General features: G+C 38.3%; 1 protein-coding gene across 15 annotated transcripts in view; it reads left to right on the plus strand.

Annotated features, from left to right (window-relative positions):
• PPP4R1 (protein phosphatase 4 regulatory subunit 1) overlaps positions 1-26629 on the plus strand; it is a 64929-nt gene that overhangs the window by 14787 nt on the left and 23513 nt on the right. For 5 of the 15 annotated variants that reach the window (XM_072924495.1, XM_030265973.4, XM_072924498.1 and 2 more), the window contains 6 exons: positions 679-814; positions 7948-8054; positions 21395-21537; positions 22873-23019; positions 24575-24682; positions 25401-25466. In XM_072924495.1, coding sequence (XP_072780596.1) covers positions 679-814; positions 7948-8054; positions 21395-21537; positions 22873-23019; positions 24575-24682; positions 25401-25466 — 707 coding nt within the window. Of the gene's footprint in view, positions 1-678; positions 815-6316; positions 6361-7947; positions 8055-9177; positions 11648-21394; positions 21538-22872; positions 23020-24574; positions 24683-25400; positions 25467-26629 lie in introns of those variants that run through there. The other 10 variants (XM_072924496.1, XM_030265976.4, XM_072924499.1 and 7 more) reach the window with 6 other exon arrangements.

Consider the following 26629-nt stretch of genomic DNA (forward strand, 5'->3'; position numbering starts at 1 on the left):
GGTGATCTCATTTGCAGCCAGAAGTGTGTATTTGCTATGGGACTGAGTTTTAGAGCAGTTTTGAGGACATAAGAAAACTAAAAAGGTGGTAATTCAAATCCTAAGCAGCTCTGCAGAACCGGATTGGACTTCTTTCCACTTCTTTGATTCCATGTTGATAAAGGGGTCTGTATATGAAGTTCCCTGATGAATTGCTGGTTAATAATTATGCAGTAGGTGAATTGTACCCATTTTATTTTGTAGTCAGATGTAGCTTAGTTTAGATTTTTCTGTTTTAGAACAAAGTCTTTTTTGGTCTGTTAGATCATGTTGTATAAACTCTGGGCTACCTTCAGCTATGATTTGAGTATGTGTCTTCAAAAAGCTGACTTTACAATTAGGTAAGAGTAATTTGCTTGAGAAAAATATAAGGTATAAAAATACTCAGGAAATTTAGTGATGAATCTTACTCGGGAACTTAGAGCAAATGACTCAAAATCCATTTATACATCATCGCTCACACTTATATAGAAAAGAGTTTATGGGGGCTGGGGAAGCTGGTGGGAACAATGTGATGCAGTTACTAAATATGTTGTCAATGGGACCTTGCCTAGGCTTCTATATTTCAGACCAACAACAGACATCATTTTAGTGTCAAACTACTGTGATTATAAGGAATATTTCTGATGTCTCTGATAGTTGGTGTGGATGACTACAGCTCAGAGTCTGATGTGATTATTATACCTTCAGCCCTGGACTTTGTCTCACAAGATGAGATGTTGACGCCTTTGGGAAGATTGGACAAGTACGCTGCAAGTGAGAACATATTTAACAGGTAGGCTTTTTAAATGTCTGCTCTGGCTAATGGTATGCAAACTGTTCATCTGATTGAATCTGACTGAAGTTAATTTGCATGGAATACAAATAATTTCAAAAAACCCAACACCTTTACAAAACTTCAGTTTCCACTCCTCCTTCTGTGTGCTCATACAGCTCCTACTTAGAGAGAGCAAAATATTAATGATCACAGAAAAACATTAGTTGACCTTTTAAGCAACTATAGTTAAGGACTTCTTGGACTTCATTAATTGGAGCAATCGTTTAGGGTTTTTTGCAGGTGCTAATATTCCCATTGGTACAGGACTGTAAGGTGATAGTAAACTCCATCCATAACTCTGTGTGAAAGGATGTTTAAGAAAATACTTCATGAACAGTCAGGAAAGTACTATAAGCAGCCAAGAGAAACCCAAGAACTTAACTTCAGAATCAGTCTTCTCTGTAGTTTACAGTTTGAGTATTGCTGCTTCTGGTTATTGAAAGTGAACTTGCCCAGTTAATACTGTGTTCTACAGTTTCCCCTTTTTATTTCTGTAGTGCCACTGAGGTGGTTGTTTCATTTAAAAGCACAGGTATTGTAGGATACTTCAGACCAGCACACATCCCCCTCATCCCCTTGCACTCATGCTCTGCTCTTGAATGGAGAAATTCAAACCCATAGTTTATTTTAATTGGAACTTTAAAGAGTAACAGGATCACAGAAATGTATAAAATATGTTAACATTGAGATTTTTTGGTATTTTATTTGAACATGGTTTAGTTTGGGCTTCAGGCTTTTAATAAAGTGTGTTTGCTTTAATGTTGAATTCTTAATACAGTAATATTCAGAAATAAAGTCTGTGATCAGCCACCCAATAGGATACCCTCTGTTTTGTTGTTCATGGCCTGGGTTCGGAAGGGATTTAGCTCTGTTCTTAACTTCAGTCACGTGAACTGTACTTAAAATTCCTCACTACATGTGTGAACATTCCGTTGAATCAAAGCTGAAAATTGCAGAATGGTTTCTCTTGTTCTAACCTGCATAAACATGTATGCACAGATGAGTTCTGAAATACACTTCATTTTCAAATTTTGTTTTTTCCTGAAATCCAAAGTTTGCTGTATTTTACAATTTAAGATGGAATTGGCACTTACACTACCAGGAGATAATTTCTGCATGTTTTGACTTTTCATGGGGAGGGAGGGAAGAGGAGCTTTCAGGGCTCCAGGTGACAATTATATAATAAAAGCCATTAGGGAGGAGAACAAACTCAGAAACTCAAGTTGTTTGTCTTGAATTTTAACCAAGAATGCTGGTCCTAATATTTTCCTTGCCCACCAAAGAAAAATCTGTGTCTTATTTCTCAGTATGGATTGCATTGGATATGGGCATGCCTAAACTGGAAATCCTTTTAATTGTTCTGTCCAGCTTTATGTGTCCTGTTCTTTCCTGCAGGGGAGGGTGGTCAGAGTAACTGTAGTTTTTCCTGCGTTTGCTTGTTTGGATTATTTTTGCTGGTACAAACATGTTTTTTTAATCCTAGCTCTCTTTGTAGGCCTATTGTATTATGTAGCATAAGAAAATATAGGAAATAGCAAATGATAATTATTAGTGGTATAATTGAGTAGCACTTAGAATAAATGATTAGTGACTACTGCAGTCACTTTATGATGATTCAGCATTAGTCAGTCTCAGAATAATAGGAGGGATTTCTGCTAAGCAGAGGAACCGGAGAATTTAATAGGAAAAAGATTAATTAAATTACATTTGTTTATTCCTATGTCTTAGTATGGTATCAGCACATCCAATTACTAATGAGTAGTTTAAAAGTTTTAAAATACTGTGATTGAGTTAATAATGTTTCAGTTGTTTCTGTGACCTGGCACCTGCATTTCTGTAGAAGCTTCATGTTACACATTACAAATTCTTGAAACATAATCATTTAATCCAGGTAAATTAGGGTAAGATTTTTTTTCCCCTTTAATTGGATGAATTTGCTTTTAGTAAGGTAGTTTTTAATCTTTAAATTTCATTTTAGGTATTATTTCTCTTTGCATTTGGTTTTATTATCCTTTTCTATCTGGTTAATCATCTGCCTGTGGAGCATATTTGCAGTTTGTGATTGTATTGAATGATTAAAATGAAGGGATTTTTAACAACTGCTGCAAAAGTCTAGTCTCCTTTAAGTGGATTTCTTGAGCACTCATGATTTCTCAGCCACTTGTTCTAAGATGGAGATGGGTCAGCGCCTGTCCTAAAAAATTTCAGGAGATGAGGCTTGGAAATAGGGATGTCTTCTTTGTCTATGTAAGATTTTTGATAGGATTAACTGAAAAGGAGAGAAGTAGGAAAACCTTTAACAGCTTCCCAAGTGGTGGAAGGAGTTGCTTTGTGACAACTTTTGGTATGTTATAGTTTACACTTTTACTGATTTAGGTGTTGCTCGTAAGCACCACAGATGTTGCCGAGAATGGAAGGAACCTGACAAATATTACAATAAATTACCCCTGTTTGTCTGTATAATAAGGCAAGTGGGAGTCTGGCTGTGGTATGATTATTGAAGAGGCAGCCTCCAGACCAGATTTGAGAAGCATCTCTAGCAAATGCCTTAATAATCCAACATCACATTGCAGCAAGAGTAGATGTTGAGCAGAAAGCCAAAGCCTTCACCCTAAAACACAGGGTCTTGTGTCTGGTAGCACTTGTGTGTGTGCATGCATACAAGGATGTTGATTCCCTTTCGCTGCTTGCTTTAAAAACAGTTGCTAGTTGCTGGAGCATAGCTTTTGTCTCTCTCTTTTTTTTTTTTTTTTTTTTTTTTTTTTGTTAAAATCCCTTGTGGGTTTTTCTGATCTTTATTGCTATGAACTTGCTTCCATTCCTCATTAAGAAGGCTCAGAAGTGTAGAGCACTCACCTATAAATGTATTTGAATAGTGAGGCAGTTCCTGAACACAGATCCTTCATTTTCATAAGCCTATGAGGAATTATTACTGCTTTTTCTCTTCAGACCGAAGCACATCTTTGCAGGAAACTCTCCTTCATGAGTATGGTCAGTCTTGGCTATCAAGACTGTATCTGCATATCAATGTAGATTATTTGAAGCTATCCACTCGCCAGACTTCTTTGTGTTTTGAAGTACGTTTTTGCTTTTCCCTTGGGAGAATGCTTGATGTCCTTCAAAAAAGGTTTTTGGCAACAGTCAAAATTCTCATAGAACTGCAGTAAGTGAGGATATATTGGATCTCAAAGAGGGATTAAGCATGTGTGTGTACTCACAGCTTGTAAGTAACACTTTCACAGGAACTTCATTTGACTGTGTATTTCAAAACTGGAACTTGCATGCATGAAGTACCCCCACTAAAATAGAGGAATGCTGTAATTACAGGATCCCTGCTGTAATGTATATGAAAAACCTCTCTAAAACAGTTTTGGGGGATGTCGAAACTACCTTACCTTATTTTCATTTAGGTAGGGTCAGATTAAAGTTAGTTGTGTATTTGATTGTCCACAGCTGCAGCTGTTTTTCTTTTGCCTTCTGTCTCTGTAATGTAGCCCAGTGTAGTTTCTTTTTGGGTATTTGAATACTGACAGTAAGGAAATGCTAAACTCATCTGAAGACATGCAGGTGAAACTATACTGGCTTGGTTCTGACACGGTCATTTCTCATCATTTTAATATAAATTAGGTTATTTCTCCTGATCTCTAACTTTAGTTTGTTTCTGTCTCAGTGTTTCTGATCCTACTGGATGTCAAAATTTAAAATGTAGTAAAAAATGAAACAAACTTCAAAAAGGGTTTTTTTTTTGCACATAAATTAGCAGGTCTACACATACAAAATAAATTACTTAAATATAACAATATGGCTTGAGAAATTTTACCTTTTATATGTATGTTAAAATGAATTAAGCTGAAGTAACAAAGGACAGAACTATCCCAAAGCACTAAGAAAAGTCGTAATTGCTTCAACAATGCTTGAATGTACCTCTGCATGTTTACCCTTTCTTCTTAAGGGTACAATGATGTTGATTTTGAAATTGGGAGTTTATTCTGCGTATTCTCTGAGCTTGTTTGGGGAAAACACTGCCAAGCTCAGTTACTACTGCCAGTATTAATTTAAACACAAAATCTCATTGCTGCTCTCAGGCATGTGCTGTGACTCTTGTGATGTCTTGTTCAGGGCTGAGGGTTGGACTCAATGATCCTTACGAATCCCTTCCAACTCAGCATATTCTGTGATTCTGTGAAATTTTGATTTACAAGTTCTGAAAAAATGGGCAAAAAAAAGTATCTTTTTTCCTTTTATTTTTCTTTGGGATTGCTTCAGTTTTTTAAACATATGGTTATTGGCTAAATGTGCTCCTTGTGCAGATGAAGTAATTTAAGTTCTAAAGTAGAAATTTCCTAAAGGCCTAATAATGTTCAAAGGAGTTTGAATAAGCAAAGCAAAGATATTTGTAGTTCTTCTCAGAGTATATTGTCACATCCTATATTATGTCTGTGTGTGCAGTCTTCAAAATACCTTTCACCTGCATGTGAACATAAAGGCAGGATGTTTGTAATCCATTCCCATTTTGTCCTGCTGGTAATTGCAGTTAAATCTACCTACAAGATATCCTATCAGTTTTTCTTAATGTTGGACAGGCTCATGAAATTTCATATTTTGCTAAATATTCTCCACTTCTGCACATCATATTGGAAGTGTTTGTACTGCGTGCTACATTGCAGCCTTTGACCTCTGGCCTTTCTTTGGTGTGTAAACTATTTATTGGATAAATAGATGCATAGCTGCTTAGGTGGCAGTCATAGACCAAGCACACCTTGGCAGAACTAGATCACAGGCTATAATGTTTGGGGAACATGAGTGGCCATTATCTCCAAGAGCCATGGATGGATGGATGAATAAATGGAGTGAGTTTTGTGTTTACTCTGTCTATCCAGTTAGGTTTGCTAACATGAGTTTATCTTACTCTGGTGCACTTCATTGTTTTGCTTTTTACCAGAATTTGCTTATTGTGAAGTAGACGCATTGATTCCTTTACAAGCTAAAGAGGGAAATGCCGTTGGGATGCAGGTGAGGGCTATCTTACATTTAGTGCACAAAGTAATTTGAAAGGGTTTAATAGATAGGTCAAGTCTACTTCAGGTTAGGATTTCTGTTTTCATCTCCTCATCTTGAGCAGGTTTATGGCCATCTGCATAGCCACATGTCCAACCCACAGGAACTAGTGAAGACACTGTGAGATTCAGCCACTACTGTTTAGCTCTATGAGGAGATGACTCTTCTCAAAATTCCCAGCATAGTAGAGAGCCATTCCATAGTCCCCAGGAGTCAAATGGGATTTTGAGCTGTTTATTAGATGGGTTCTAGTGCTGTTTACTGTGCTTCCTTACTTGCTGAGACTCAGTGGGTTAGTTGATTTGTCTCTCACTTTCCAAGACTACATTTAATACGTAGGAGACACGTGTCCACATAGGCTGGTTTATGAAATTGCTTCATCTGTTCCTCTTCTCTTTTCAGAGGTGTCCAGCCCTTTAAAAAGACCAAGTCAACTCTGCTTCTAGGTTAGTGTGTCATGCAGTCTGTTTCCCTCCATTAGGGTTTTTATGGCTGTATTTTAACTGCATATCACGATCTCTGCTGAGACATGTACTTTTGTCGGGTTGAAAAGAGTGAGGGAGAAGAAGTTCGTTACAGGCAAATAGTTTCTTCAGTTTGTTTTTTTAGAAGATTTTATACATCTGTATGTCAAAACAGTTTAATTTAAAATAGTTCTGCAAGTGGCCAGTGTGAAATATTTAAATTACTGATTTTCAGTAGGAGAAAATGTGTGCTTAGCTTTGGGAATTCATGGAAACTTCCTGCCTTTCTCTGATTGCATGGAATTGTGAAGTTCTTGAGCTTCCCTTGTGCACTAGGAATGTAACCATCTGTTCTCTTTAACAGTTGTTGACCACTGCTCACGTTCACTGCTTGTAGTGAACGTAATAAAGTTTAGGTATGCATCTGCTCTTGTCTGTGGCACTGCTGTTTGTCAACAGTGCTTCTACCTAGGCTATATCCTAGGAGTGCTTCTCTCCTTCAGTTCTGGAAATACCTGGCACTTGACACTTGCTACTTCAGTGTTTAGTTGAGTTGTTCCAAGGCATTACCAGATCTATCGGTGTCTTGGATGCTGTTCCTTGGCCCATTCCCATTCCATTATCCAGGGATAATTCTGCTAGCTCTCTGGACTGACAGGTAACCCATGTTATCCAGTAGGGTGAGAAAAGAGTTATGCCATTGCAGGCTGTTTTTGAGGAGAAAGGTTGATTGCCACACATTCCCAGCTTCATTTAGGGCTATCTAGGTACCTGATGGGTATGACTTTGTAGTATAGCCTGTGACAGCCTCAGAGAACAAAATCCCAAATCAGACCATATCTTGTCACTCATAAATTAATCCAGAGAAAATTTTCTTATGCATTCGAAGTAGTAACTGAGTTGATTGACTTATTTCATATTTTCTTAATGTTTCTACTTTGCTTAACATATGTCTCAGGTACACATGGGTTAGGTAGTATGTGTTATTGTCACAGTGTGTAACCACCTCTCACAGTACATACCTATAGCATTCGAATGAAGTTTGACTTCCAAATGTCAGCCACCATTGGTTTAAATGTCAACTATAACACCATTGGTATGAAAATGTTTGGCTTGAGTGTTCATGCTTTTGTGAAATAAATTCAGAGTTCTGTTTAAAAACATTTTAACTAGTGTTACTACTTTGCTTTGTATGGAACAAGTTAGGGACTTCATAGATGAGGATGGAAGGATGATTCTGACTTCCTAACATTCAGCTTATGTTTGCCCACTTAGTAGATGATTACTGTTTCTGGTCTTGGTGGCTGATTTCTCTTATCCTTGTAAATGATAGGGATACTTTTAATATTATATTTAAGGCTTAAAATTCTTTAAGATTATGCCAGGTATCAGAAGTAAGAATTCCCAAAGCAGGACTAACTAAATTTACTGTAATTTATAAATTAAATTTAAAGTGAATATATATGAAATTCTGTTTGGTGTAAGAAACTTCTATGATTCACAACTTTTTGATTTAGCTGTATTTCTGGACACAAATAATTCTGATTTTTAATCTTTCTTGTAAACTAGGCAAATGGTGGCTCGAAGTTTGCTGGACACTTTGAAGGAAGTCAGTGATGATGAGAGAGATTGTATTGCTGTGTTGGAGAGAATCAGCAGATTAGCTGATGATTCAGGTAGGTAGCACTAAACGTTTTACTGTGTTGATGTGGGAAAGTCAGAGCTGCTGCACCTGTGTTTGGCACAGGAGCAGTAAGTTCTTTCTCCAATATTCAAACGAGGCTTCTGCAAATTCAATAAAATAGTGTAAAATTTCATTTTTCTTAATCATCTCCCAAAGATTTCCTTTTTTTCTTACTATTTTCATCAACAGATTTACAGCCCGTCAAAATATAGGACTGCAGCTTTACAACAGTACATTTTTTAGTAACTTTTATTATTTACTTTTGCTACTCAAAACATCTACATGATTGTTTCAGATTTGTAGATGAAGATTAGTTTCTTTCCTTTGAAATAAACTTGGGAACCATCTGTGCAAAACTCCCATAAGTTTTGATATAATTAAATGCTGAAGTTGTTCCTTTACACCTTTTTGGGCTGCCAGGTGTGCAGGTAACAGAAGCAGCAAGAATTGGTAAATATATAATCAGAGAATGGTTTAGGTTAGAAGGGACCTACCATGGACAAGGACACCTTCCACGAAGCCAGGTTGTTCAAAGCCCCATCTAGCCTGATCTTGAGCACTTCCAGGGATGAGCTGTCCACAGCTTCTGGGTAACCTGTTCCAGTGCCTCACCATTCTCATAGTGAAGACTTTCTGCTATCTGTTGTCTTTCGGTTTGAAGCCATTACTGTTTATCAAGTCACTACATGACTTTGTAAGAAGTCCCTCTTTAGCTCTCTTTCAGGCCTCCTTAGGTACTGGAAGGGTGCCGTACGGTCTCCCAAGAGCCTTGTCTTCTCTAGGCTGAACAGCCCCAGCTCTGTCAGCCTTCTCTCACAGGACAGATTATCTCTCTGATCAGTTTTATTATCCTCCTCTGGACTTGCTAATACAGGTCTACATCCTTCTTATTTTGGGGTCTGCCGAGTTGGATGCAGTGCTCCATGTGGGGCCTCACCAGAGCAGAGGAGCAGAATCCCCTCCCTTGTCCTGCTGGCCGATTTTGCTTTTGGTGCAGTTCAGGATGTGTTTGGCTTTCAGGGCTGTAAGTGCATTGGTACCAAGGTTTGTCCCAACCCAGGTGCAGGACCTTGTTCTTGGCCTTGTTGAAATTAATGAGGTTTGCGTGGGCCCACTTTCTCAGGTACATAAAAGTCCCTGTGGCTGCTGTCCCTTCCCTGCAGCATGTCAATCCCACTACAGACCTTGGTGTAGTGGGCAGACTGGCTGAGGGTGCTCTCCATCCCACTGTCCGTGCCACCCAGGTTGTTGAACAGTGCTGGTCCCAGTATTGACCCCTAAGGAGCTCCAGATCACTGGTCTCCCCTTGGATATCCAGCTGTTGGCCACAGCTGTTTGAGTGCAACCATCCAGTCAGCTGTTTATCCACTGTATGGCCATCTGTCAAGTATATATTGTTCTGATTTAAAAACAAGTACTTAACGAGATGGTGTCAAATGTTTTGCATGAGTCCAGGTACATGATGTCAGTTGCTGTTCCCTTATGTACCAGCACTTTAATCCCATTGTAAAAAGCCAACAAATTTGCCAGGAATGGTTTGGCCTTAGTGAAGTTGTGTTAACTCTTACACATTACCTCTTTATTTTTCATGTGCCTTCTCACAGTTTACAGGAGAAGCTGCACCACGATCTTGCTAAGGCACCAAGGTGAGACTGGCGCTGTGTCTTCTTTTTTTCTCTTTTTGAAAATGAGGGTTTTGTTTTCTCTTTTCAAGTCCACAGTTCTCAAATACAACAGATAGTGGCATAGCCACTTCTTCCACCAGTTCCCTTAGGATCTGTGGATACACTGCATCAGGTCCTGTGAACTGGTGCATCTTCAGGTTCCTTAGACAATCTTGAAACTGATCTTCTTCTGTGGGCCATTCTCCCAATTCCCCACCTTTGTCTTCTGGGACTCAGGTGGAGAACTTGTCAGTGAAGACTGAGGTAAAAACATTGAGTACCTCAGCCTTCTCCATGTTTGGGGTAACCAGGTCTCCCACTTTCTTCTAGAGAGGGCTCATATTCCCTACTATTCTTTTATCACTGGTGTAACTATAGAACCTTTTCTTGTTACCCTTGACATCCCTGTCCAGTTTTAATCCTTTGAGGCTTTAGCTTTCCTAACCCAATCCGTGGCAGCTCGGACAATTTTTCTGTATTCCTCCTATGCTACTAGTCCTTGCTTGCACCCTCTGTAGGCTTCCTCTTTTTTGCTTGAGTTTGTCCAGGAGCTCCTTGTACATCCATGCAGGCCTCACAGTGTTTTTGCCTGACTACTTCTTTGTTGGGATGTTTTGCTCCTGCGCTTGGAGGAGGTGGTTCTAGAATATTAATTAACTTTCTTGGGCACCTGTTCCCTCCAGGGCTTTATCCCATGGTACTTCACTAAGCAGATCCCTGAAGATGCCAAGTCTGCTGAAGTCCAGTGTAGTGAGCTCGCTTGTACACCCTCTTTGCTATGAGTAGGAAGGCTCTGCAGATCTGCAATTGTCTGTTGCTAATCAATATATTGGGACTGCTGAGTGAGTGGAATAAAAGGCAAAAGCAAGAGAAAAATGGAAAACAAATATGAAAGGAGTGCTTAAAAAGTCATGGGGAAGTGGATGAAGGGGAAAATGATGTGGACAGAGCTGTGACAAAATTCTGGTGTAAATATTATCTAGAAGGAATTAAGGGTATGATTTCAAAATAGCTGATACATTTGACATACCAGAAGGAAGGAAGTCTAGCAACAGAACATCAGAAAAGGTCTGGTCATTTTTTTTGTTATTGTTGATGTGCTATGGAGAGAAATTTGTATTAAATCTTGAATTATTCTTTCTTCTATTTAATGTCTGTTATTTTTTCTCCCTTCTTCTGGAACTGAAGAATATAATGCTTTCCAAGGGTAAAAATATATTCTGCTGATTTCTGTTACTCTTTATTAATTTAAAATGCATGATTTTATTTTTCTGAGGGATTGTCCTTGTTTAGCCAGGAAAAGTAGCCTGTTGTAAGCATTACATAATTGTATTCAGTACCTCTCCAAGGATTCTTTAAAAAGGAAAAAAAGTCAGCATTCACTTACAATGAAATGTGTCTTTAACTGAGAACAGTGGCATGCTACTGTTCATAGAGTGCTTTCCTAGCAAAGCTCTGCTTCTGAAATCTGCATATACAGTTGCCTGTTTGTGTGGCCCTGTGAATAGTTTTGAGCATCAGAAACTTTCTGAAGCTCCACTTCAGTTTAGAAAATAGGACAGATGTGTCTAAGGGAAAATGGCCTCTTGCAGCAAGTTGTAGCCTTAGGCTTTTCATTGGTGACCAGCTAAGCGTTTCAAATTGAAGTTTATTTAGGCAGAAGTGTAGTGGAAGCCAAGAGTTGAGCTCAAATCAATTTGTTGCCTTTAACAAGGGTGGGGTACATTTTGAGTCGGGGCTGATATTTTCTCAGCGTCCGTAAAAGCAGCAGTTCAGGCTTTTCCTGCATTGTAGAAGTTGTCTCAGATCTGCCAAACTAGTAGCGCTGGATTCTGCAGCTGCCCCACAAATTACATTTCTGCAAACTTAACTGTGAGTCTTGTGCCTTGAGCAGTTGCAGTATTGGACTTGGCTGGTTTCGGTAAGACAGGTTATTAGAATATCCTTGTGTTTTAAACCATGTGAAAATTCATTAGGGAACTAGATCTACTTTGTCTCTTCTTAAAATCTGGGCTTGACTGTAATTCATATTGCAGCACAGTGGGTTTTAGTTTTTTTTGTTTGTTTGTTTTTTTGGCTTTTTGATTTTGTTGCAGGGGTTTTGGTTTTTGTGTGTGTATGTTTAATGTTGTTACTATTAGACTTGTTAATTTTTGTCTTGCTTCTTGCCATTTACATTATTTTTTTCCAATTGTCCATAAAACCCCTTGAATCTGGAATAAGAAAACATTGTAAAAGTGCCTGTGTGTTTTAACTTGCTTGGTTAGAGCAAGGTATCTGTATGGGTAGAGCTATCCTGGAGTCAAACCTTCATGTTTAAATGTCTAAATAAATAAAAATAAAAACAAACTTGGAAGTCAAACTAAACTATGATGAAGTACAAGTCTTTTAATTTCTAATTATTGATGCTTATTAGCATCAACAGTTACACCAGTTCTTTTAACATTTGGAGCTCTTTGTCTTCTCTTGTCAGCTCAAGTCACAGAAAGTGAGGTACTTTTCCTTTTTTTTTCAATAGTTGGTATAATGAGGTTGGGATTGAAAAATATACCCAGGATACAAAATATCTGTCCTCTTTCTGGGCTACTGATGCTGATTTCTAAAACAGAGGTACAGCACTGAACTAAAAATACCAGCTATCTCAAAGTTGCCCAGAGAGTCCTCTGTCTTGTTACTACAATGCAATTTCAGAACTCTTGTAGTTGGATTGATGTTTTTCAGACATGGTCTTTGCTTGTAAAAGAATCGGTCTTGGGGCTTTTTAAAAATTCTTTGGGTTTATGGTTTGTGGGTTTGGGGTTATTTTTAGCTTTTTTCAGGTTTGTTTTGGTTGTTCTTAATACCTTTTAATAAGCTGGGGCTATGCTGAGACAACCATTTCTGTGTTTAAAAGCAGGAGAATTTCCAATTACTTTCATTCTTCATCTACTGTGATAAAACTTTAAGAACCTAAATGTTATCTTGGTTGCACTAAATACTGTTTTAATATGGAATAAAAATAATCTTTACTAGAAAAATATCTGTGTCCAAATATGATAGTAGGATGGAAGAAAATTATGAGAGTATAGTTTGCTATGATTGATACATATATTGACATACCAACTGGCTAGCCAAGACACCTTTTTTGAGGCATCATGGCAAAAGTAAATATCAGCTCTAAAACTGGTTTTATAAAAGCTTTTAGTAAAAAAAAAAAAAAAATTATCTACAAGAAGAAATGACTTTTGATGGAAACTCATTTGGACCCTTTGAGTAGAGTTGAAGTGAATTGTATTTTGTGAAAGAGTTTTGATTACCATTGTGTCTGCACATACAAATGATACAAAGTGTGCCTTCTCCTGACAGGGTAGTTTGGACTCTTTGTCATGAATTAGTTCCAGTTTACACTTGTAGCCTTAAAATCAATCGCAACATCAAAATGTTGTGTTTCTACTGGGAAAAAAATACCCACTTCAGGTGGTACTGGACATGAGCTGCTCCCAGTGCTGGCAGAACACAGGATTTGCTCTGCCCTGGTGTCATGTGCTGCTGTTGTGTACATGGCAGCACAGAAGAGCTGTTCCATGGAGGATACCCATCAGTGGCATTTGGGGCATAATCCTCTGCCCCCAAGGTGCTTACTTGCTAAAGACAGTTTTTCTCTGAATCTGAGTTTGTAAGATTTCAGTATTTGTCTTCATTGCTGTAGTTGGATATTGCTGTTAAATCTGTCATTCTGCTGTGGAATTTGGGTATTTTTCAGTCCTAAACTGGACTTCCCTGCTGTCTCTGGTACCAAGTTTCCTACAGTAGTGACAGCTAAGAAAGATTCCTTGTACTCCTTTTGAATCTGCTGTTCAATCACTTTGTAATTTCTCTGTTTCTTTAGGGATGTTAGGTGTGACTTCCCACTTAGATGTTTTTATGGTGTCTTTGAATCTATCTATACAAGCCAAGAAGTAGTTTGGCATATAAGCTCAGTGCTTGGCAAATGTAAAGTTATCCCCCATAAACCCTTGTTAGATTAAAAATGCTTATCTTTGTATTAAGATAGCTGGGTCTTCTTCATTCTCAAATGTACACTAGTCACAGGCTTGTGAGAGCTTGAACAAGGGCCTTATGTCTGAGTTATTGACTTAAGTAAATAAGTATAATTCAATTTTTTTTTTTCTGGTACCAGCTTGTGAGTGGCTTAGATGACACAAGATTTCATCATTGTGTGCTGAAGTGCAATTAACTGGCTTTGAAAGTTAGCCCCAGCCAGAATTACTGCATTATTGGCATTTTGCTTAGTGTGCAAGAGGCTCCAGAAGCTTTAAATTTTATTTTCTGAAGTTTCTTTTAAAAAGTCTGTATCTTCATTTCTAAAATACATGTGTAATGTAGCTTACTATGAAATAGATACACATAGATATCTTCTTAAAAAAAATGATGGGGGGAAAATAAAATGACATCCTGAAGTGCTGCTGCTTATTTGTCTGAATATAGCCAACTGGAATGTTTTTCTTCTGAACGAAAAGTAATCTCTTTACTGCAGAGAATCAGTTGTAAATGCAGTTTCCAGAACAACCTGATTTTGTAAACAATTATTAGACTAATTGGTCATTAAATTTTTAAGCGCTAGAGTCAAGCTTAATGTGGACGGCCTCACAACCCTAATTACTTAATAGTGTGCTTAAATGGCTTTATTAATGTAAGTTCAATTACTACTGTTGGTGTTTTGAAATATGTCAACATTACCTGTCAAACAGCACATACTGCAGCATTTGATTTAACAAAAATCTTCATATGTAAGCAGTATTAATGGGAATGCTAATATTTGCCTTTCCCAGCTGCCAATATCTCCAGCTGCATTTTCTTCCCTTCCCCATCTTCATGTTTCAGGATTTTCCATACCTCATCTCCCACCTTGTGCTACGCTAAGAATTTTCTCCTGTGCTTGATGTAAACTTCTTTTGCCACTCTGTGCATCTGATGAGTGATTAACGGTGACTTTACCCTCCCTCATTAGTCTGTGTTTCACTCCTGGCTCTGCCAGTCAGTAATGAAATCCATTTCTGGTTAGTAGGGGAAAAGAGCCTGACTGCTGAAGCAGCAGCCTTTCTGCTGGGTTTCTAAGCTAAAAGGGGTGGGCTCTGGTTGCAGGGTATTTCCACTTGTCTAGCTGTTATTTAATCTTCGAAAGCGGTAGGAAAGTATAAAATGGGAAATATTAGAAATTAAAAGAGAAAACGCATATGTTTGTAGGAGGAAAAAAGGAGGGAAATTGAAAGTTATCTTTGAGGAAAGAAGAAGATAAAGCTGTGTCTGGGGGAGATTTAGGTTGGATATTAAGAACAGGGTGATTGGGCCCTGGAACAGGCTCCCCAGGGAAGTGGTCACAGCACAAGCCTGACAGAGTTCAAGAAGCATTTGGGCAATGTTCTTAGGCACATGATGTGACTCTTGGGGTGGTCCTCTGCAGGGCCAGGAGTTGGACTTTGATGATCTTTCTGGGTCCCTTCCAACTCAGGATATTCTGTGAAATATTCTTTCATAAAATGGAAAAGTTAATGCAAAGCCATGCACTTACACCTTTCCCTGTTGCTCACAACTCTTTAATAAGAACAAAGGGCAATATGATTAATATTCAGATGTACTTAAAACATTCATAAAAATTGTCAGTTAAAGCAGCTTTAACATCATCAGTGGTTGTTCTTCATATACAGTTTTACAACACAAAAACCTTACAACTCCTTACAAATGTAGTGGAAATTTGCTGCTTATATTTCAGAATGGTCATAGTGGGATAATGAAAGCACTGCAGACTTTTTTTCAAATACTCTATGTAGCTGCAGAATAAAGCATTGTGAAATAAATCTATTTGTGGGGTGGTTCTGGAGTAATGACTTGATTTATAAATAGCTGGTCTGAAGCAATTAGTTGGTATTACACTGTGCAGTTCTAAAATAATCCCTTTTTAATTTCCAGTATGCAGCTGATGGTGGTGCTTTACTTCTTTGTAGCTCAAGTGGAGTAAAGAGTGAACTGAAGCCTCAGCAGGGTTGAAATAAACATTACACATTTATATATCCAAGCTGAGTGTATGTGCTAGGAGTAGCCAAGTGAGCATGCTGGCAGTTTACACGAGAGATGGTGTCAGGTTTTAGGAAAAATGTGTTTTTTCATGGATGAAGAAGAAGCAATTACTTCTATGATTTTGGAGTCAGTTTAGGATATTGATATGAGTGGTCATAGCAGCTAAAACTGAGGGTTTGTTTATGCAGAAAAAAAAGTCTACCCATGTTCTGGAGATACTAATTTGAACATCTTGATGGTTTTGTGTGGTCTGGAAATGAAGAGACATTTTACTCTGGAAACTTCTTTTCAAAGTTAGTTCATTAACAGAAGAAATGGAAGCTGTTTTGTCTTCTGTCATTCTGTTAATTTTGCTTGATTCTTAAAATTCAATTCAGTGTAATTCTGTATCTAGATAATACACAAGATATGATAGAATGAAATAAATGCTAATGAGTAAGGAAATCTAGTCTTTTATATTAATATTTATTTTCAAAGGTCTTGTTTTAACAAATTGCAAGGTTTCTTTTTAATAGATTGCTACTTTAAGGAATAGATAGGCTTTGTACTTTCAAGAGATAGTTTGAAAAGATCAGCATTTAAAAATACTTCCTCTGCCAAATGGAAAAATACTGTTTGAGGAAAATGTTATGTAGAACCTAGCTGTATACAGAGACTTTTCCAGATTGCCTAAAATAGAAACTTGACTTGAAGCAAAATTCTCATCCTGGTTTGTTTATACTGTGTGAAAGCCTGGTCCTTGACTGTATTGTACAGTGCAAAAAACACGGATTATAGATGTATTCCCCATCTGAATGAGTTTATGCTTTACAAAGCAACTTGTAACTGCTGTGCACTGTCCGCTGTGTTGATAACAGCTGGTTTTGGAAGAGGTAAAGTTAATTTTCTTCATAGTAACTAATACTGGGACATGTTTTAGATTTGTGCTGGAAACAGTGTTTAAGTGCCTTAAATTTATAAGCACAGAACATAACAACCAGGGTAACGCTCAAGCCTTCACTGCAAATGTGAAGAATTCATACATCATTTCCCATGGGCAGGCAGCTGTTCAGCCAACCCCAGGAGAGCAGAGTTCCATCACACCTGACAGTAACTTGGGACCATAACTGCCACCATTCCAAACTTCCCCCTGTTCCTCCTTCTTCCCTCAGCTCAATGTGATCAGCATGACACCATGGTCTGGGGTATCCCTGTGCTTCGTTGGGGTCAGCTGTCCTGGCTGCGTCCCCTCTTTGTGCGTCTTCTGCCAACTGCTGGTGAGGTGGGGGGAAAGGCAGAAGAGGTCCTGTCTCTGTGTAAGTGCTGCTCAGCAATAACTAAAACATCTCTTACCTGCATTGTTTCCTGCAAAAATCAAAAACATGGCCCCATACCAGCTACTATGAAGAAAATTAATGCTGTCCCAGCCAAAACTAGCACAATGACCAAGCTGTAAATTTGGATTTAAAAAACAGGGAGGCTTAAACTGAAATGGCAGACACTGTTATGTATTGAAGCCTCCTGGAATTCTTACTTGGAGCTGCCATCTGTTCAAGCTGAAGACAGAGCTGAGGAATAGATGAAGGGAATGAGAAAGCTCTCTGACTTCAGTGGATTTTTTTTGGCATTGTTGCTTAGATCTTCAGGAAACATAATGCAAAAAAAAGCTCTACTGTAACTGCATCAGACTGCAAGATTAGGCTCTATTCAGTACACACTGGAACATATGCTTCAGCCTTTGGAAGAATTGAGCTCTTATCTAAATTGGTAAGCTTAAGGTTCAGGTTCTTGCATAGCAGCAGTAATTCCCCAGAACAGCACAAATGCCTTTTGATGGTGAATTACGGTGTTGTGTTACACAGCCAGTTCCCTACACAGCGCTCCTTGTTTGTTGCTTTGAATTGACCTTACAAAGATCCCAGAGCCACATATTTAAAAGTTAGGGAATGTAAGAACTAAGGTGACTTTACAGTTCTAATTCATTCCTGGGCATGAATGTTCCAAGTCTTTAATTGCATTGTCTCAGCTGCCTGTGTTCTTCACAAAGCCAGAGCTGACTTAGTAGCTCAGGAAGGGGCTCGCTTTACATCTGCAGGTCGTTAGTATTGTTAGGCAGCTGACATAAGTGCTACATAATAGATGAACCCTGTTCTGAAGGAAGAGGATCTTGCGGTTTTGGTATATCCTGCACTCTTATTGGAGTGCTTCATAAAAAAAGTATGAATCCAGTTTCACAGCAAACTTCTTCAGTTTAGGGAAAGGGAGTGTTGCCATTGCATTATCAGTGGGCAAACTTTAGAGGTGTCAGAGAGGCATGGAAACAGTCTCTCTATGTTGAGTGCCTGGTATCTAAAGTATGTACACAGCTCTTGATATGCTCAATACAGAGTTCTTGTTGGTTTTGATTGCAGAGGTATTTCTTCAGCATCAAGACAGAGTTGCGACTGCAATCAAATGAGTAGTGTGCAGTTACTCTGTGAAGAGCTTGGCTTGAACATTTTGCACAGCTTCACATTAGGCAAAGGAATAAATTGGCTTTCTCAGTATTTTGATTCTTCCCTTCAGTTCTAGCACCTTCCTTTACCATTGCTTGCTTCTATTCTCAGACAGTTCTGCTACTTCAGGGAATGGTGTGATGGATCAGGGAGATCAATATAAGTGCCAGTTCTTGCTGTTTAATGATGCTGCTGTGGTGAGGCAAAAGCTGCATCAGCTAGATCAGTTCTTTGATAGGGTTTATTGTCTGACTGTGTGAACAGTAGCGTTGGCATAAATGGAAGCTGCAGGTTTTGTGTCTGGGAGGGTGGGAACTGCCTGAAGCAAATTTAGAAGCCATTTAAGAAGCACTGCTGCCAGGCATGCAGCCTCAGACTGATTTTGCTTACTTTCCATCCCCTTTAACCTCTGCCCTCTCTCCCTCCCTTCCCCCAGTCATCTTCTGTCCACCACAAGAAACAAGACATAAGTCCTAAAATGGGAGAACAAGACCCTAGGGATAAGTCTTGTTACATAAGTCTCTTGTGCTCCTCGATCATGTCTTGGGCATATATTGAAATAACAGCCTTCTGGGAAAGGTGGGCATGAGTTCCTCCAGCCCTTGCTTTGGGCGCTGGTTCCCATTTCTTGTCCATCAAGTTCCCGTCCTCCTTGCCCAGCCTGATGGTTCTTCATCTTGCTGTGTTTGCCATCTACACCCTTTTCAAACAAATTGCTCTTGGGAGCGGGGCTGTGTACAGCCTCTTTGCAGAGATAATGTCTTTATTTATCTCAAAATGTACTCAGCAAGGAATGACTCTTCCACTTGTAGTTGCTCTGCTTTCCGTGGATACTGGGCAGTTGCAAATGGAGGGTGTGAGGCTTCTTTAAATCAGCCAGCTTTGGACGGGTTGTCACACAGGTGGAAAAACCCACATTGATGTGTCAAAGTTGGCATGTGAAAGGACTCCTTTCATAGGCACACTTCAAGCCCCTCTTCCAGAACTGAAGAAGCCAGGCCTTGTCAGATAAAAGGACCAGAACTGAATTAAATGTAGGAAGAAAATAGATATTTTTGCCAACTTGACTCTTGAAAGCACCCAATCTACTTTGATTGACCCCCCCACCCCCCCCACTACCTCATCCTAGTGAACAATTGCACCTTGTCTTCCTTGTGTTCTAAGGACTGCTCTGGCAAATTTTTATAAGGAAGCAAAAGATTATTTACTATGACAGGAATATTTTCTGTCTTTGCATTAGTATGATATGGAGACTTCAACTTTCAGAATTAATAATCTCATTAACTATTAATTTGTCCTTGTTACAGGTGTGTATTTTGGTCAGCTGTTACATTTACTGCTACAAATGGAGTGTTTGATCACTAGACTAGAGTTCAGCATTTTGTTAAGGTGTGAATTTTTGTTAGATCTACTAAAACTTGCACATAGTTTGTATAGTGTTCGTCAGGATCTGACTTCTTCAATGCAAAACTCAGGATGCCGGTGGTGCTCATGGAGTTAAACCTGCACATGTTTCAGAACATCTGAAGTTTAAATAAAAATGTTTTGCTCCTGTGTGCTCCTGATAACATTTGGGAAGAGATACAGAGCATATTGGAAGATGTTTTTTACTTTATTGTCATGAACAGCAAACCTATACAATATTGATTTTTCTGAGACTCCATTTTGTATTCTGCAACTTGGTCAGGAATTCATAAACTTTCCAGAGCGTCCCTGGAAGTGTTCAACGCCAGGTTAGATGTGACTTTGAGCAACCTGTCTAGTGGAACCCCAACCCCCAGGGGTTGGAGCCAGATGATCTATAAGTTCCCTCCAACTCTGATTTTGGCGTGTTTTTCTATAGGAAAAGTAATTTAAGTCTATAGTGAAAGAACTGGAGCCCATAGGCATTTAATTACTTTGTGTGCAGTGATCTTTCCTGTTCTCATTGTCCTCAGTGACAGGGGACTTGCTTTGTCTTTGCTATGTTTTATTCAAACCTGAGTTTACACTTGTAGCCAGTGTTCAAGAAAGCCAAATGCTGCCCACATTTGCTATATTAAATACAAATGCCTGTTGAATGCTTCTGTTTAACAAAAGGTTGTATTTTTGATAAATCATGTTAGTTAAAATATGCCAAGGAAGATGGTTCAAGTTATACTATTAAGTTTTACCTGAACAACTTTTAGGTAAAAATTCAATAAGGTGAGTACTGTGACATATACATCTTATTATTTAAAATATTGTAAATCAAATTAGTATAATTTGAGAGTAACTGATGTTATGTCTTTTTGTAAGTAATCAGGCCGATGGTAACTGTATATATCAGCAAACCCTGAAAGGGCAGAAGTACTTAGTTCTGATTTTTTTTAATTCCCATGGAGAAGTTAGGCACACGATAAGGTCCTGCTTCTTAAATTGAATCTGATTTTCTAATAGTTGGAATTGAATCTACATCTGTATTGTTTCTCTTGATTCTTCTCGCATCCCCAAGATAATATGTGCTTATTCTGTGGGGATTAGGAGTCATCCAGGCAGTGTGCCATTTCTTGAATTTAAAAATTGAATTAAATATTTTTTAAATAATCAGCAGCTTTGGTGAAAAACACATCTCAAAGTTTTAACAGAAGCAGCTGGAAAGATGCAGGACATTTTCCATCTGACAATTACATCAGTAGCCTCAAAAAGCAAAGAATGAAGAACAGTGTCTGTGGTTACAGCTAGTTGTCCTGCTCAGTGGGATCTTTCCCATCGGAGAGGCCATGGCCCAGACTCCTCCTCAGTTCCTTTCTTCTCACAGTGGCGCCAGCTCTGGGCTGAATTTCAGCTTAGGAGGTTTCTGTGAAGTAGGTGATGCTCATAGGGAGCGTGGACAATTCTGATACTCACCATGTTTATGACTGGCTGGCTGTCTTACTCCTTTTTCTATTACTAGGAGTGTGAGATGTGACTTTTTAGTAGTTCAGCAGCACAGAGTGTAGTTTTATCTGGTTTTGTAAAAAGATATCAAAATGGAACTTAACAAACACACTGACATGAACAGTGGAGAGCATACTTTGTATGTAGGGTACTGTAAGAACCTTACTCTGGCAGGATCTGGGACCATGCTTGTAAACATATATTGTGCCATTTTTTTGGTTTTATTTTGACCCTTACAGAGCCAACAGTGCGGGCAGAACTGATGGAACAGGTGCCTCATATTGCTATGTTCTGTCAAGAAAACAGACCTTCAATCCCTTATGCTTTCTCCAAATACCTACTACCAATTGTGGTGCGATACCTCGCAGACCAGAATAACCAGGTACGTTTCTTGTAGGAGTAGTTTACTAGCTGGTGAAATACTGTTGTGATGCCAAATTATTTAAATGTAGCATGGTACAAGTGTGTTATATTTTGGGATATAAGGATTTGGAATGGACATGAAATATGTGATACTATAAATTTATTTAAAGAAAATATTTTAAAGAAAATGTAATGACAGTTTTTTTACATCTAATGTGATCTGTCCTGATTTGGGGCCTTTTATCTGATATTTGTATGACAAAATTAGTCATTTAGATAAGCTTACATAATTTAAATTCTGGCAAAAAGGAACGGTAGTAATGAAAAACTGAGACTTTTGTATAATTCAGTTTTTTAACACCATGATGTACCTTCATCACCAGATATAGTTTTGGATTGAACTCATGTGGTTTGTTCCTCTTCATGTATAAGTTAGCTTGTCCAAAGCTTTCTTTAGGCTTCTTCAGTCATTTCAGACTAGATTAAGGCTAGTTGATATGTTATTTTCAATATTTTAGGCCTTTTGAGTCCGTCACTTTTTTGCTTGCCCTTTTCAAAATTTGCATAGTTAAAAATAACTACCCAAGCATATTTTTCTTAGTAGTTGTTTTGCTAATTCATGTATAATACAACAACCGTACTTCTGTTTGATGTTCTGCTAGAAGATTCAGTGATTGTTTTCATTGTGTTAACCTCTGTTGCATAGATCATTGGGCTGCAGATCTCTGAAACAAAGAGCTCAAAGGTGTTTCCAAAATTGCTGCATTGCAGTATATGTAGTCTCTTGCTGTATGTAATGTTTTCTCTTCTGGTGAAATTACTCCTTTTAGAGGCAGGAATTAGCAAACCATGAAGTCAGTAATGGTATCTTATTTTTGCACATTTTTTTTAAATGGGACTTAGCAGAATTGTGTCTCAGAATTTAAAAGCACTGGAAATAAACACAATTTTTCCTTGCCAGACTATTTTTTGTTAATGTCAGAAAAAGAGGATTTGTTTCGTAAAATTAATCTTCCTTAGATATTTGTTACTCTGCATTAATTATGCTGCTTTTTCTTCATGCATTTTTATGAGATTTGCCATGACTGCTCTTTTTGACATTAAAACAAATAGTGCATGAACCCAAGAAGCACCTGCACATTGTCAGCTGAGGCAGGTATCCACCTCCATACTTCACAAAACGCAGGAGAGCAAACAAGAAGTGCTTGCAAAAGCACTTGTGGAGCACGTGTCCTCTCACTGTGGGCAGTTAGTACTGCTGTGTGTTGGTATGTAGGTACAGCTTCCAAAATACAGGATGCATGTATTTCAACAAATAAAACTGTCTTTGGTTCAATTTGCCTTTTTATGGCAGGTCAGAAAAACAAGCCAGGCAGCGTTGTTAGTGCTGTTGGAGCAAGAACTCATTGAGAGATACGATGTGGAGACCAAAGTGTGCCCAGTGCTGATAGATCTGACAGCTCCAGACAGCAACGACGATGTGAAGACAGAAGCTGTGGCTGTAAGTAACAGCAGTGCCAAATCATGCAGCCAGAAGTTTGCCTGAATGCTTGATAGTGCAGTGGTGGTGGTGTTTCCAAGTTGCACAGCCATTACTAAAGAGAAAAACGTTATATTCCCTCTCTGTAATAAATCTGTAACTTCTGTGCTGTGTCAGTGCTGTACAGTCTGATCAAGTTAAGATTTAAATTCAGTAATTTACATACGCTATTAAAAAAAAAACCCAGCTGGACAAGACTGTTTTATTGACTCCTAAAGCATCTGCTATGTTGGCTTTTTAGTTTTTTGAATGTTTGTCTGTTTATTTTATGGGAGTTTAAATTGCCTGTGTGGAAAATTTCCACCAGTTCAAAAGCTTTAATGTCTCAGTTCTGTTGCTCGTCGCTGTATATCTGTTCTGTTCAATGATTTTATTGTGTTTTATTGGACAAAGTAATAAGCATCTGAGTTGATTAATTCATGGTTGGTTGGTGGTAGCTTTTTGCATTAGACGCAACCTTTGTAATTAAAATGTATGTGTTGAATTAAAATAGTAAGCAGATTAGTTAATTATAATGAAGAAATGGCAGATGTAGGCCCTTTTGTTTCCTTTTTTAAATGCAATTTATATTGATGCTTTCTGCTGGGTGAATTTTTTTTCTTTTCTTTTTGCTTGAGAGAGACCTCATTTAATATTTTACTTTCCTGCAGTGGCTGGACTAATGAACAATAAAAAGGCTCCAGCACTATTGCATTTAGCACCAAATTTCTAGTGCTTCTTGATGCAGCTTACAACTACATAAGGGAATAAAGTATAAGCAGATTAGTTTTATCTGTCATCATGGTTTTGAAGGTGTTGAATCTTGACAGAAATTTCTGTACTTCATCAACCTCCTAGAGGTTAGAAAAGCCATCATTTGTTATTGTAGGGGAATGAATGTAAATTGTTCTACTGACATGATTGGGAATGGTAAATGTAAAATTCTTTTTGCTTTTTAAACCTATTTTATTTTTAAGCTTTAGTACAAATTAAAATGAAAGAGCAGTTAGAGGGAAGAATTCTATTTTTGGTGCAATGTGTTTCTTTGGGAATTTTATGTTTGGGAATTGCATATATGCAGTGCAGTGTTGTAATTAATTTTAAACCATACGGGACTCAGAAGTCTCTTAAGCATATTAATTGTCAATAATTTTGTGTTAATTGTACATATATACATTTTGTATTGAAGTAGTAAAAGAATCATGAACTTTCTCTTTAAGGTCTTTTGGGTAACATAGAATAATTTCTAAGAGCCTGGTTATCTTTGTTAGCTGGGAATTTGATTCAGTTTATTGGAAGATCAGTGTCATCATCTACACCTGTGTTGTGTCATGACAAGGAAATGGGAAACATTGTTCTTTGTAGAAGTGGCCAAACCTTTTCAATTCAAAATGGCATTTTGTTTTCAATATTTTTCACAGTTTTCAGTAAAATTATGTTCATCAGAATGGAAAGTAGATGTAAAAATCCTCTGTTTAGCTGACACAGAATGGTGTGTTGGGCAAACATCTCTGATTAGTGTCTGTCTTGTCATTAGATTATGTGCAAAATGGCCTCCATGGTTGGAAAGGACATCACAGAAAGACTTGTGCTTCCCAGGTTCTGCGAGATGTGCTGTGACTGCAGGATGTTTCATGTTCGTAAGGTATGAATTATGAGCATCTGGTCTAGATTCTGTGAAAAAATGTGTCATGTGCTTGGAACTTGCATGTGACTAAGAAACTTTCCTATAGATCTCATTTGTGACATGTATAAGTGAAAGCTGTGGAGGGTTTTGTATCTTGCATTTCCATAAATTTTAATATTTGACACTGAGATTTTTTTTCCAGAATCACTATCTTCTTACTAGAAACAAAGAAAGAACCTGCTTGTCCTTATGCTATAGATAGCTGCAGTGTGATTGGGCATCTGTCCTTATGATCTTGTTGGTAGTCAGGAAAATGTGAACCAGCTGTGGCTGGTAAAGCGTCAGCCACCTGAGCTCATATCTCTGTGCAGTATTCCATCATGATGTTTAGGTGTGGACGCTGCTCTTTGGTCTCATCCTGCCTTTGAATAGCTTATTTCCCTTGATAGCTCCATGTGTTCTTTAATTTGACAGCACCTCAAATACATTTTATCCTCTTTTCATTTAACTTCTAGGGTTTTTCTATGATTAAAAAAGACTGACTAATTTCTAAGAAAAGAAAATTATTTATTTTCTAAAAACCATGGAAAATTATGGAATAGGAAAGTAGCTCATAATGAGTTTGCACCAAAAGACATTTTTCTGATTTTAAAAGTTGTTTATTTTTTTTTCCCCTTGGATTTCTCTGTATTAAAACTGTGGTCTTAGTCTTTATTTCTTGCATTCTGTCTGCAAGGTATGTGCAGCCAATTTTGGAGATATCTGCAGTGTGGTTGGACAGCAAGCCACTGAAGAAATGCTGGTAAGCTGTTTCTTAAAGAGTTTTTCTTCTTAATACAATTCAGAAATGGAGCCAGATAAGCTACAGAAGAAAGGCAGTTCATGGGAGATCACAGATACAGGGGAGCATGGCAGGGGAAATAAAGTGATAGGAATGCTGAGGCTTATGTATTGATTTCATCTCTTCAAGTCAGTTTTCCTCAAACAGCCTCCTGGAAAGGAGGGAAAGAGAAAGTAAGGGAAATAAGTGAATCTCAGAAATAACAAATGAAATAAAGGAAGGAGAGACAAATTCAAAATGTAAAAGCAGGGAACTGGATGGAGTGGCAAGAAGAGGATCCTTAACTGTGCACACATTCCCATGGTGGGTCCAGGGAGCTCTAGTTGATGTTGATAGACTTGGAGATGTGAAGAGGCTAGGGAGCAGAAATCAGCTTGGCAGGCTCTGGGATCCCTCTTCAAGCTTTCTCCTCTTGGGGATGTGGACAGTGAGCTTGTTAAGGGCCAATGAATCAATGCCCTGAATTAGTGAGGGACTTACATGGACAGAGTGTAAATGGAGGCGTGACTTCAGTCAGAGGCTCTGTGGCTTTTTGCAGTGGTGCTGTGACAGGTAGGCCTATTGTGGCTCTCAGGCCATTTCTTATGCTCTTAAAGCATTTGCTGCATTTTCTCTAGCTATTGAGTGATTCACATCATTTGGTAGTGAAGTTTAGTTGTGTGGATTTGCATCCCATGTGCTTTTTGATTTGGGATGGAAATTGATTTCTCTCACACAGCTGCCTTTTTAGTGATTAGCGTAATGAATTTGGATTAAAACTTTGTAGAGGGTGCACTTAGACTACTATGAAATAAAAAAGTGATGATTATTTCATTTGAAAGCAGTAACGTGTGGCAGGACAGCTGGGGTTCTCTTTCTATAACAGAAAATGCCATTTTCTGTTCTTGGATTATTGTTAGGAAAAAGGAGGGGTGTAAAAAGCTGAATTATAAGACTTCATGTTTTAATCTAGATGTTGTATTCCTCTGGGAAATGGTTTCTCCACCCCCAGAGACCCCTGTAGCTGTAACCATGTTAGTTTAACCCTTCCATCCTTTCTTGACCTCATTGGCTGAAAGCCAATTATCTTTTCCTGAGCAGGAGTCTAGATAAGGCCCTGTTCTTCTTCTTCCTTGTTCGCCCTC

This window comes from Taeniopygia guttata, chromosome 2 (genome assembly GCF_048771995.1).
Source record: "Taeniopygia guttata chromosome 2, bTaeGut7.mat, whole genome shotgun sequence".
NCBI classification, from domain to species: domain Eukaryota; kingdom Metazoa; phylum Chordata; class Aves; order Passeriformes; family Estrildidae; genus Taeniopygia; species Taeniopygia guttata.